The following is a 13,916-nucleotide window of genomic DNA, read 5'->3' as shown; positions in this document are numbered from 1 at the left end:
ATTTAATACACTTTAGATTAGATAATAAAAAATTTTCACTTCAGCTACACAAAGAGCTTAGATATTTGACTTCGATATTTTTTATAAACATCTTCTAGTCAAAAACCTTTTATTTGTATGAAAGTTTAATAAACGTTAATATGGGTGGACAAGTGCAAAACACGAAAATATCTGATAGTCGCGTATACTTTGATAATATGAATCAACCGTCCAATGATAAAGAACTGATTGCTTTTTTTAAAGAACAAAGAAATATCAAATAATATTATATACAGATCTTTCTATTATAAATTGATTTTAGGTTCTATGAAAGGCTCCTATATAAATAGATACTTGCATAAAAATGTCTTAAGAAATCTTTAAATACAGGTACCTAACTAACTACATATTAAAAAAATCGTCAAACATACTCTTATAACTCAATGTCAAGATAATTAATAATAGAGGGATTTGCTTATCGTAGATAGATATATAAAGAAATATATTTGCCTGAGCGAAAATGTTATCACGTGAAACATGTTGATAACAAAATGGATCGATACAAAAATATAAGGAAATTGTAAACAATATGTGAATAGCGTAAGTATTTGATCTAAATAAAATATTTAATTATTTCACCTACTTTTTTTAAAGGAATATTGTTTTATTATTATTTTCTATCGCACCAACAATTTTTATCACAGGTACCTACCTAGGCACTAAAACAATATTTTCAATGAAAAAAAAAATAAGTTAGGTAGGTACTTACTGTATATTTTGTATTTTTTTTAAACAGGATTTGACTACGTCATATTAGTAGCGATTGATAAATATTAAATATGATAATAAACATTTCAATAAAAATACATTTAAAATAAAAAAAAAACTAATATAAGTAACTAAGTATTGCATGATATTGCGAAACTTATTTTTTGTTACTTACTACTTTAAACTTAATAACTAGGTATAAATTATGTAGTAGTAATTAAACCACCAAACTTAGCATTCTAAATATGGACAAAAACGTTCATAAAATAATGGGCGAGAACTAACTTTAATTAAAAATTTATATTCAAATATGTGTGTGTATGGTTTATAATATTACAGTTTTAATAAACAGAAAATAATAGAGATGCTAGGTATAAAAATGTTAATTTTTGTATTATTCAAATTTTAATATTTATATAATATTTGTTTCTATTAATTAACTCCTATTTAGATCTTCTATCACGAAATATTTTCGCAATGTACACTTTTATTTAATACAAACTCCTCTAAGTTTGTGTTGAGTTTGTTATTTTAACTTATTATTGTGAAAATTATATTGAAACTGTACGCGTCGACGACATCATTGTATTGCCAAATCTAAATGAATGGTGTTATTCTATCTTTATCTAAACACAAAGAAAGACTTATGTTAGAAAGAGACGGGCCTATTGCGTTATTTTGCCTGCAAACCGCATGGCATATGATCGCGTACTACGCAAGTTGACGGTGTGTCGACATTGGACGTTGGATCGGTTGCCGGCCCGAGGCGCCATCCGAACGCGGGCTCGCGTCAGCTTCGTCAAAACCTGGCAGTCAGTCTCGCAATGGCGTTAGTGGGAGAAGGTTGTGTGTTCGTTTAGTTTAACGCTAACCCGAGCGGACACCGGCCCAAAATATTGGCCTGTCTATACGTGCTCGAAAAACTGGAAAATATTTCTTGTGATTCCGTACAGATAGAACGAGATTTTTGACGACGGACAGTCAAATTTTGGTACGATATCCACTCAGGGCAAATCATTTCAAGGTTCGTACCATATTCGTAAGTACATTTATAATTTCCCCTTCGATTGTCTCATAGTTTCGTTTTGAAATCTCGACAGCAATAAATTTGTTAATCGCAATTCGCAATTCGAATTTTAATCGGTGTTTGTTTTTTATTTTCAGATCATGCTCATCTCATCATAGTTCCTCTTCGTTTTAAGTGTTTGTGTATTGTGAACGTTAGTGTATTGTGACAGTGACAGTGTTATAAGTGTAGTGATGGATCCCGGATCACCTTCAGTTCTATGGCCGTTGCGCCTGAGCAAGCCCGCGGTGACGGTGGCCGTGCCGGCCGGGGAGAACAGCAAGGCGGAGGACAGGTCGCAGTCGCCGTCGCTGGCGGAGCGGCTGTCCGCCGCGCCCTCGCCCTCGAGCCCGGCTCCGACCAGCCCCGCACCACCCCAGCACCAATTCCAAGCGGCACTAGTCGCTGAAAAATACCTCCTCCTCGAACAAGTGGAGGGATCTTCGTTATGTAGATGTGTGGACGTGCGCACGCAAGAGGAATACGTTTGCAAAGTGAGTATCCGTTTCGATATCTAAATCTATAAACGAAAACCTGTCGGACCGCGTCTTGTGTAGAATTGGTAGCGCAAACAACTCCCCTTACCTGCCCATGCGACGGCAAACACGAAATTATGTCGGGTCTCCATCGCGGCCTAATTCCAGTAGCTACATATTTACGATGCCCAATTAGCTCCATACATTTGAATTTAAAAACAATTACGCTATCGGCCAGTATACCTATCGTTTGGTATAGCTACTAGGTAGCTACCCGCACACATATAATTAATTTATGTCATTAGTTATGTATAGAGATTAAAGTTCATAATAGTTTAAATGCTAGGATGATTAATTAATGTCAAAAGACCTATCTGTCATGGCATGGCATTCGACCTGTATACCTACATAGGCGTTTTGTGTCGAAATTACTTCGGCTTACAAAAGTGGTTGCGTATCAATCACGATTCTCTGTGTAATCTCTTGTTTTACGCGATCCTATTAGTTAATTGGCCAATTTGTAACAACAAATAATTAACTGAGTTACAGGAGTTACCTACCTAATAAATAATGTTTGTGAACACAACAATTATGGATACACATAAGTCCTATCGGATGTGTAATCTAAAAGGGTTCGATTTTGTCCCACGGGATCGAACCCCATGCAGATAGCCGGCTTATAATATGCCCACATGCAGAGCCATTACTATTGCAATTAATCAATTATTACTTGACTCCTATTTTTCTACTTATATTTTTCCTTAACAAACAAGACAGTGCTGTTTAAACTATGCTGCTATGCTGTAATAAAAATTACATAATTATTTCTAAGTTATTGTAAAATAATTAAATTGTGTAAAAATTGAATTGCAAATTTTTCATGCGTTCGCGCAAAATTGATATCGTCTCAGTTAAACATCGGTGTCATACTTTATATGTCAGGGCCTCGCGCAGCTCGATCGCACTTGTAGGCCACAAAGCTTCGTTTTTACAATGTCATGTATCGACTTTCGTAACACTAACAATAACTGTTAATTTCAACGTTATTAGCTTACTTACTTCTTAATTGCATTGACCTAATAAATTTAAATTTATATTTATCAGTCACATCGTAAAATGCAGCAATATTTTACAAACGATTTTGTAAATATACCCCTTTTCCTGATCGTTTAGCATCGTGCGCCAGGACTCGGAAACGGGTTTGGAAACAAGTTCCCTGCCATATAGAGACTAGGTATAGATTTTAGGTAGGTACAGGATAGATACGTGTAACAAAGGCCCGTGCAGGTATTGTCAAGGCACAGAATAGGCACTTCCCTCGTGAGAACTTGGCAAGGTTAAGTGTGGCAACGTTATCGTTGCTAAACGAGTGTATTTACAACACAGCCTGTTACTGACACCGCTACATTTATACGAAATAAAATTATAAAGTATTTTCGTAATGTTTGTATTAAACTCATAATAGTGCGTACTATTATGACACGTGGGGTCCGTTATGCCGAAAAAGTATGACCTTCTCATTGACATTGTGAAATAGACGAGTTGATAACGCGGTGGTCGTCACAGCTCCGAGGCTAGCTGGCCCCTACTCCGCTCCCCCCACTTTGTAACACGGTGAATGCGTCATCAAGAATGCGCAAGTTCATTGCTGCCTAGAAACGGTTGTTGATTTTGCTATTGTAAGGTACACGAAACCAAACTATGGTTGCTATGCAGACGAAACGGGGCTAATCAATTATACTAGGTATAACAAACACAAAGACGCTCCATTACACTGTATTTTGAAAGTTTTATAAATTTAATTTAATAAATTATATTTTGAAAATTGGGATAGTCAATGACTTCGCCGCGGGTAAATACTAAATACTTAAATAGCTATGTACTTGAATAAATTTTGCAACACCTCATGATTAAATAAATATTGATAAGTTTAAGTAGGTTAGCTGCCGTAAACCGTATTCACAGCCAAATATTATCAATTGCAAACATTGCGAATTCTTATCTAAATATTTTTCGCAACATATTTGAGAAATAGGTCATTTTATTTTCGTGTACGAAAACGTATATCCTATGCATAGTACAGTCAGACGACGTCTGCGACTACCAACTTTCTATAAATATGCTGAAGAAAGAAAATAATTTAGCACGCGACGTGATTCATCACTGAACCGCCTGGAAATCGAATCGAAGTAGCATTCAGAGTCGTTGACATTTCCGACCGTTTCCTAAATAAACAAGATGAGCAAGCATGTTATTAATTTAAACGTGATAAAAATAAAACGTACGTCCATGAATAACTCACAAAATGTTACTTTAAATAATCCCTTTATTTTTGTATTTGGCACTCTGAAGGGACATGTTAAAATTCTAAAGCGCAATTCACCTATGTGTACCCGAAGATAAAACCCGCATCTTCAATTCCGTTTGAAACTATCTATCGTACATTTGCAAAGGGTCAGTAGGACCTATTCATTTAATGTTACGCTTCGTTATTCCCTTAGACTGAGCCCTTTTGATATACGATTTCTTTGAAATAGGAGCCCTTTTATGTCTATTTGATATAGAAACCGGTATACTTAGTGCTATTGGCAGTTCGGGCGAAACGGAAACTAATCTAAATGAGATTCAAAATTAATCTTTGACACTAATGTGAACATTCAAAATTGAATGCAAAATTATTGCACGTTTGCCACAGATTAGTTTGTAAAATAAATGTTTGTTTGCAGGTAGTGTCGCGGGACTGTAGTAGCTTATTACAAGCGCACTACCGTCTCGACGGGCACCCGCACGTCAACCCGATCCACGAGGTGCTGGTTGGGGACAAGAGGGTGTACCTCATATTCCCCCGCTCGCACTCCGACCTCCACTCGTACGTGAGAGCGAGGAAAAGACTGAGGGAACACGAAGCTAGACGGCTCTTCAGACAAATGGCCGAAACGGTCGCGGCGTGTCACGAACAAGGCATCGTCTTACGGGATCTTAAGCTGAGAAAATTCGTCTTTGCCGATCCTCAAAGGTAAGGACTTGATTTTTTTTGTAAACGTGTATTCAACGTTAATGAAAAACAAATTGCCGTTTATTGCGCAAACCTTATTAAGAAATGTTTCACAATAACCTTAATCATTTAAGGTTGCGATTTATACGCTTAAATAATGAGCTATTGTTAAACATTTTTCAAGTATAAACTTATTATGTGATACGCAATAAAGTATTATATTATACAATGTTTTAAAGGCAAATGATAATAATAAGCACTAAGGTGTAACTTCGATATCCTATTATCGATTGGAGCTAGATGATTTCCCAATTGCATGTAATGTTTTCGCAAGTTTGATTTAACGTAGAGAAATCTTGCCTCGTTTCTAAGTACAGTTCGTGAAGTCAGAGTTAAGTTTACCGATGAAATAACTGACGCAACAATTCCCTACCGATATCATTTAATGTACACAGCTGAATAGACGGGGATATTTACACACAAAAAGTAAGATGAAATTAATAGTCGATACAAAGGTTAGAATTATTATGATACATGACCCCTGTCATCAAATCAATCGATAACTTCCTTTCCGCCCACTAGAGATGTATCGTGAGAAAGAACTTTTTAAACCCATAAAAAACGTATCTGAAGGCAAGCGGAAATGTGTCGTTTTTTAAGTAGCGTGTCATTTCCTTTTGTGTTTGATAGCGCCTTGTACGAACGTCGCGTCGATAAACAATTATCAAGAAGGCACAGTAATTTACCAGATAAGCTAAATGTCGATGCTAGGCTGTAAATGTTTACTGCGATGCCAAATTACTTCGATAAAACCACTGAATGATATGTATGAAGAAAGGATTAATAAACGTTACAAAACATTAGCCAACAATATTAATTACGGGCAGCCGGTAGTAACCGGCGGATTTTCGAACTTTTGAAACGTTATCTGGCCTCCATTGTTGCGAATATCTCCGGCAATGCTAGGCTCAAGGCGAACGGTGTCATTGCTGCGTACAATACGCCGCAATCGGGTCAAGGGTGAGCGGCTCTGCGCCGGCGCAGCGCTACACCGTACGTACCGACCCCATACGAGCACCATGCGGGTACCTGCCTTCCTTATCACCTGATGATTTCGTCCTAACCCCGGCTCTCGTTATTTTATGCACCCCTTCACGTGTAACCGACGACCACATTCCAATTGGTTTATAAATTCCATCATTCACCTGTCCCACATACATGCCTTCGGGCTGCAACCCTTTGTTAGTTTAATGAGATTTCTTTTTATGGATAAAGGATACGATTATATCATTCTATAAAAAATTCTTTATCCTTAGATGTTTGTAAACATGATTAATGTTGAAACTTTTTGAAGTATTAGAAAATAATGACGGTGAAAATGGATTCGTCCTTCTAAAACAGGGCAACAAACCCGTTATAACGCATTATGTTATCTCGAGCCCCGACCGAGGCAGTCGCCTACGCGAAATTGAGGGTGACCGAAAAGGTTTATTAACTTTCCACGACTTTTGTACACCGACCCTTGTGACAAAAAGTTGCGCCCCGTCACAGACGAAAGTCATCTACTCGCATCCAAGCTATTTTAACTTATTCGCTTCGAATACACAGACGGCGAATAGATTTTAATACCCTTCATGGGACGACGACAAAGGTATCTATTATTATGAGTCTCTGTGGAACAGAAAACATTATTTGAATGTAAAAACTTTGACGTAATAACAGAGTCCCAAAGCCCCGCATCACGATTTAAAGAAGCCTTTTGAAGCTACAACTCAAAGCTGGAATATTTTATTTTCTACTTTGAATAACTAGATCCAAAGTAGGAAAGTACTATCAAAATGTAGTTTGCTTGAAATTTGTATCTTTACTGTATTCTACAAATTGAGACTTTTAAAGTGTATCTTATATTTTTTGTAACCTTGACCGTTAGTGAGCAGGATGTTAGTTTTGCCATGTGTCCGATCCGAAACGGAAATATTCCGTTTTTGTTTTATAGATTAACCTTCATCTAGGCAGCTGAGAGGAAGCGATTGACCCAAAGAGTCTCGCATGTGTTCAACTTTCCCAGAGAATTTCTTATTTAGTAATTCAGCCGGCCAGCGTAACATTAGCATACCGGCAGCTGACCTTGTTTGGCCCTAATAAATTCTAATGATTATGCACACGCCGCTGGTCAAGATTATTCAGATGTTCTTTGCAATCGTGAGAATGGACGTCATACGAAGGTGCAATTTGAGCAAGTGCCCGCCCTTCGACCTCGATTCTCACGTTTTGTATAAAGGCACCCCTGATTATAAATTCTAGTCATCCTGTGGTCTCCGAGTTATGATTTCTCGCGATCTCATCTTGTCTCAAAGGTAAATAAGAGTATTAATATTGATTCCGTGCTCTCTGCGATGCTTTGAAGTGGATTCTGTACTAAGCCCGTAGTTTCATCCTTTGAGACGGAACGAAGTTATTTTTCTTTGCCAATAGAGAAATGCGCTCATTTATTACGTTATATTCCTTTGATGAAGAAATAAGTTTGTTATATTACTGTTATTTTATTCTAAATTATTAGTCATACAGGAACAGTTAAGCGAGATGTTTCTTATACCGGTCTTACGCTTTGATTTATTGAGGATAAGATATAATTACCGTATATCATCGCGTAGAGAAATCTCTGTACATATCCGTGCATGGGCCTTGCGACGTAAAGGTCGGCTTTAGCCTTTAATGAAACAGGTAGTTTCTTCAAACCGATAAAATTACAACCGAACCTTGTTACAAACAACTTCCTATTTTTTATACTTCGTAAAAGTTAGTTCATTGCGAATTCTATTATCGAAAGCCGGATGTTTCTTTCTAAACTACCTTTGTCGAATATGTAATCCTTAATTTTGTCAACAACGGCCGGAAAACGGAAATACATTCACGTGATATAAACATCCATTGTTAATATTGCGTCTAATTTTCAACGCTAGTTTTTACAATGTTTGAAATTAAGTAAATCATGTTTTACACTAGACAGTGAGGAGCCCGATTTTGTAGTTGCATAGATACAGCGAATCCTTTGTAAATAGGCGCAGGTATAAAACAGTCTGCATCGCATTGTTCGTGCTCATCCCGCCTACTCCCTGCCAAAATAATAATACCTACTCGAATCAGTTTTCCAGGTATAAAAATGATGCCCGCATTTTTTGCATAGCGTATTTCAGAAGCCGTGTCGTATGATCGAATGTTCAACAAAGACAATCTTTCAATTACACAATGGTATTAAATATCAAGGCGCTACGCTAATATCGTTTTTCATAATCGCAGCAAGTTACTGGATCTCGATGTACGTATAATATATACGCGTATTTCCTAGTCGTGTATCGTGTATACAGTCGGTATGTCTAACGCTAACGGGACAGGGTATTTATGTCTTCGCTGCGCTGGCAATCGGCAGCGGATGTGCCAAATTAGTCTCCGATAGACCCGGCAGACGCCGCCGCGTCGCATACCGGCCCGGCCACCGCCTGACACTACATTTCGATCTATACAAGCCTTGTTTTGATTCAGTTTAATTTTAGATTATTTAATTAATGTTCGAAACAAATAACTTGGCAACCATGTAAACCCGCGCCTACACCGGCTATTTTGAAAACGTTTTGAAACCGTGTTGCCAAAGGTACGTGGTGCAAGACATGGCTATATTACAACGATGCATTTGCATAATACGGGTGCTCCGCAATACGCTAGTGCGATTGGGATTTCGGTATTCGAGAGATTGAGATGTTGTTATTGCATAATTGACCCATAGTTACGCGTTGATAGCGGATGCGCAGTTGTTCTTGGCACGGAGCTTGTCGCTGTGTTCCTTACAATTTACGATATTATGACATAGATTCTACCGCTTATACTTTATATTTCTATACACGATTCAGGCGTGCCGGAATTCGGATGGCTACATTGAACATTTTGGGGCGTTTGTTAGTGGCCTCGGTCGAGTTGCGGCAGCAGAGGTCGCGCGCAAGTGTGCCAATGTCGCTGACGCCGACCGCGCCGCCTCCTCGCTCGTGCGGAACCGACCGACTGAACTCGTTTAAAAAATGATGTATACACCTCTGCACTTTTCTACCTCACCTAAGTTCGTACAAAGAAACTCTTGCTACTAAAATACAGGACACCTACGCCTTTGTGAATGAGTCGAATGTACGTCGAGCGTTCGTCACGACTATAAATAATGTTCGCACCTTTTTTGGTAGTACGAAAACACCGGACGCAGCTACCGGATATGGACATAGTGCATTGCTCTCCGTCTAACATTATCCTCACTTATTACTCAGATCACAATGCGAGCGTCATTCTTGGAAATGAATAACCGGACACTGTCATATTACATACGGAGAATAAATCGGATTACAACTCAAAAACTGGAATTAACTGTGAATCTTTCTTAACGGGGGTGCAATAAAGGGCTAGTTTTTGTCGGACAGGATGTCGACGGTTCCGGTCGACTTTGCGCTAACTGTAAGCGTGATTATGACACTAAGGTTAATAAATTGTGAGACAGTTTCATAATTCGTATATTTAGGTGTCAGGCTCGCAGCTGAGAAAACGCACGACTAACTATTAAATCGATCTGGTTGCGTAAAACAAAGGTCTGCGAAACCTTGTGCAAGCGCTCGGCGCGCCCGCTCCACGCCGACATATCTGCAGATTTGCGTAACCGCGCACTTATCCGCCGATACACAGCCAGTGTGTTGTGACACGCTCCGTTTGCCTACATCGGTATCGCTTGCAATAGTTCAAAATACCCACCCAAAACTGAAGCAATTGCCCAACTGTTGGCAACGCTTAATAAGATTTGTTACGTGTCAAGTTTTAGAGAAATGGGTAGACGGGTAATTCATGCGATTGGCCAGGTATCTTATGGAAAAGCACCGACGTCGTGTCATGAAACTCACAAGTGACTCATTGAGTTCGTGACTGGCGAAGACGCATCGGTGAGCATGAACCGATTTAACCTCTGAGACTAGATCATAAGGCACGGGGATTTCTATTGCAAAAAGCTTACACGGCTGCTGGACACACGCGACCGCGACGCTAAACGATGGGCGCATTCACTGCGCCCCAAGCAAAAAATGTGCACGTGGCAGCTATTATTCTTAGGACGAGCTTACTTATAATTATTCCCCTCGATGTCGTCTCGCAAGAGCACTCATCGGGAACGAGGCGGCGGCATCCACGGATCCAGTGACCGCCGAGACACGCGTAAGCTATTCCTTTAGCATTATTTGCATTTTACGCCGTTCCGTTTCGTTCCATATGACTAGTAATAGGATGCCCTAAAGCTTGGCAACATGCTTTACTGCCCTCTGGTAACTTACCGATTGCCATGTTCAGTTCAAAGAAGCTCGATCGTGGTTCCTCCGTCTCAGGAAGGTCAGTGACCGTCGGTGTTCTCCAGCGTGTCGGAAATCGTTCCCATAACGAGTTGATCCCCATTTCAGCCAAGAAAACGAATTTAGAACAGTCAACTATAAAAAAACTCAACACTGAAAGTGTATTATCAAAATTTATTTCCAGCCGAGTCCTTATCATGGCAACATTTATATCCTAAATTATGCCTACAAAAATAAAGAAACAACTTAGCCTCGTTATCGACACGACAATGGGTATATTGAACTTTGTTGTTAAGATATTTAACTAAATCGCTCGAGAATGCGCTTCAGAGTTACGCATTTCTCTTACAAAAGAGCAGAGAATACATTTATTTCTGTGGTTTGCTCGTAAAAATAACACCCAAGGTTTACAGGAACAATGTAGCCATGAATCAGACTGTGACATTGTAATGATGAATGCACGAGGGAGTGCGTCAGTTCGATGACGTCATAGAGGAGGGAAGTTTGGAAAAGGGCAACAAAGAGGGTTCGGGATGAATCATAGGACATTCTATCGATACACCCTCGCTCTATTTGTGTAACACTTAAGTGTTAAAAATATTTTTTACGTGGATTCACGAACCCTTGTTTAAAATAGAACATCGTTTTTAGAATACGTAAGCTGACAACGATGAAACGAGCTTGAAATAATATCTGATGTTTATCTAAACCACATATAGATTTAATGTGATTTTAATATCTTACGTTGTAGGTGTTCACTATTAGGTACAAATACAATCTACATCCCACTTTTAGTTAGGGCCTCCCTGAACGGTTCGGATAATGGTATTTAAATATGATAGTCACGTAACAAAAGGTTCGTTTCACGGCGTGGCAGAAACCGCTGATAAATATACATTAATTTGTCAGCCGCAAACAAATCTGAGTATAAATAAGAGATAAAAAAAACTCGAGCGACCCCGACGAGTCGTGTTTATGCACATACAAAAAACAATAAAAATATTCAACAGTTTTCAACGGAACGCTCGGCGCGATTTCATGGAAGCGAAAATGATCTTACTTTACGGTTAAAGGATTTAAGTTCGTATGCGCACGTATTATGGTGCAGGGGAATGACCCGGCTACCTGTTTAGATGATTTTTTATTCAGTTTTCAAAGGCTTATAAATTAAATTTTGACGATCAATACCTGACGTAGTCAGTGAAGCATTATAATTTCGTTCTAAAATTATATTTGGTTCAAGTTTCTCTCGAACATTACCAGTTTTATTTGAATTACACATATGTATTTGTGGAGGTGGCTGACGCTTTGTCCTTATTTACTGAAATAAACTATATCTCGTCGGCCACCTACGTTCTACGTTTTATGCGAAGTATTTCTGTGGGGGTGTCGTTATTTTCGGGAGTCCTTGTAAGTTGTTGACCTCCCTGAAAATTGAGAGCGTCCCACGCATTCGTAAACAATACAAAGAAATCGTTTGCCTCATAAAATAACAACGTTATGGCGATCATAGACGTCACGAACTTAACGCGTAAGAGAATTGCCAAACGGAGATTGAAACGAAACTTCTTGTCGTACTTTGTTTGTAAACGGATTGTTTTCAAAGTCGTCTGCATGAATTTCAATCAAGTGCACACTTGGCGTCTGTGCAAAAAGCCAACAAACCGGTCTGCGAATGGCCAGAATTACGATTAGTCGACCATCTACAGTTGAGACGCGTATGTCACTAAAATACCCGTCTGCCGCCGCGCATTGTCTCTCTCGTATTTGCATTTCTTTTATTGCTAGACTTCAAGCTGCATTCAAAGTTCATTTGACTTTAATCGCTTTCAATGATATTGTTTTCCTCAATAAATATGCTGTAATCATCGTTTATTATAGTAACGTTTGAATCATATAAAGCATTTAAACGTGTAAAGATTAAATAGACGTTAGTCATATTTGTTAAATGCAAATACGACAAATATTTCCAATAACGTGTTCCTTATTTGATTCTCTGAGTTTACACTGACGATTAGGAATCAATAACGAAAACTTAAACGGATAGGAGACATTAACCTACACTCAATACACACATTGTTAGGAGGTAAGCGACTACTTCTGCATATCTGATATCTATGACTTTCGAATTAGACTTTGTACTAACTTAACATTTCCTTTCCCTTGATAAATGAAATATATTCCGGTCTGTAGTTTCATTTATATAACAATTACGTATAATATATTCTAGTCACGGTTCCAGTCCTATTGCTTCCTGCCTAAGCACTTAATTCAGCTTACCTCGGTAATGAACTTACCACCATTTATAATGTCGATCAATATTAACATATTGTTTACGGTTTCCTGGCTACACCATATTCTGATAAACATTGTGCGAAGATAGATACGATATGCATATATCTGATGTTAGTAGATTCACGTGTATGTGATTATATAATATGTACCTACAAATATTAATAGATTAAACAAATTTTGCTATCATGGTTAGTAATAAAAATAGCACCATGTTTAATGTTTATCTATACAAAGTGTACTAAAATACATGGAATCTCTACGTTGAGTCTTTGTTTGACGTATTGACATTATAATCATATGATATGCCTAGTTCCGCGAGACGTTTTCCTCTAAAATTTCCAGTAAATACCCGACGTTCCGGTTCAAAGGAATCGTAAATACCGAAGAGAATTACGTTGTTCGGAAATCACTTGAGATAAACAAGTAGACTAATGAAGCGTACAATTAGAGCTGGTGAATCATTAAGATGCTATTCGATTTTTACGCAAAACGTTTTTACCTAGTTGGGTTTTTAAATTGCTACGTGATTTATAATATAACACATAAGAACATAGTAGTCGTCTATTTTTTTACTGAAGATTTACATTAATTATTTATTTTTAGTTCTATTATATTCACAGTTTCGGGTGTATCGTCAAGGGAAGCAATTGTCCTCTCGCCTTGTTAGCGTAGGCGCATCCTAATCTCAAATAACGTAACCCAGTTCACGGTCAACTAGAGGAAATGACGCAAGCGCTTTCAGTGTCATTACGACACTCGAGTTGCCAAAACAACTGACGTGTTCAGTACAGCCTGTAGCCTCGAGTAAGGCTTCAATATACGAGCATTATTGTAGACGAAATACCCGTGTACTATAATACGTATTTTTACTCCTTATTTATGCTTCGTTATTAAGATACGACCATCTTTGATTATAAGCTACAGATTAAAATACGTACTAAAGTCGATGTGCATCCATAATTGCAGTT

At 38.3% G+C, this 13,916-nt stretch overlaps 1 protein-coding gene across 2 annotated transcripts in view; it reads left to right on the top strand.

The window, feature by feature from the left end:
• Positions 1-1,511: 1,511 nt before the first annotated feature.
• LOC149490764 (tribbles homolog 2-like) overlaps positions 1,512-13,916 on the top strand; it is a 30,159-nt gene continuing 17,754 nt past the window's right edge. Inside the window, exons 1-3 of one of the 2 annotated variants that reach the window (XM_089708401.1) lie at positions 1,512-1,786; positions 1,912-2,307; positions 5,016-5,305. In XM_089708401.1, coding sequence (XP_089564527.1) covers positions 2,008-2,307; positions 5,016-5,305 — 590 coding nt within the window. In that variant the 5' untranslated portion in view covers positions 1,512-1,786; positions 1,912-2,007. The remainder of the gene's footprint in view (positions 1,787-1,911; positions 2,308-5,015; positions 5,306-13,916) is intronic. The other variant, XM_089708393.1, reaches the window with a different exon arrangement.

This window comes from Colias philodice, chromosome 2, assembly GCF_061535455.1.
Source record: "Colias philodice isolate Cphi_HAF_F1 chromosome 2, ilColPhil1 Martin Lab GWU primary, whole genome shotgun sequence".
Lineage (NCBI taxonomy): Eukaryota > Metazoa > Arthropoda > Insecta > Lepidoptera > Pieridae > Colias > Colias philodice.
This window is presented reverse-complemented; position numbering and strand designations above follow the sequence as displayed.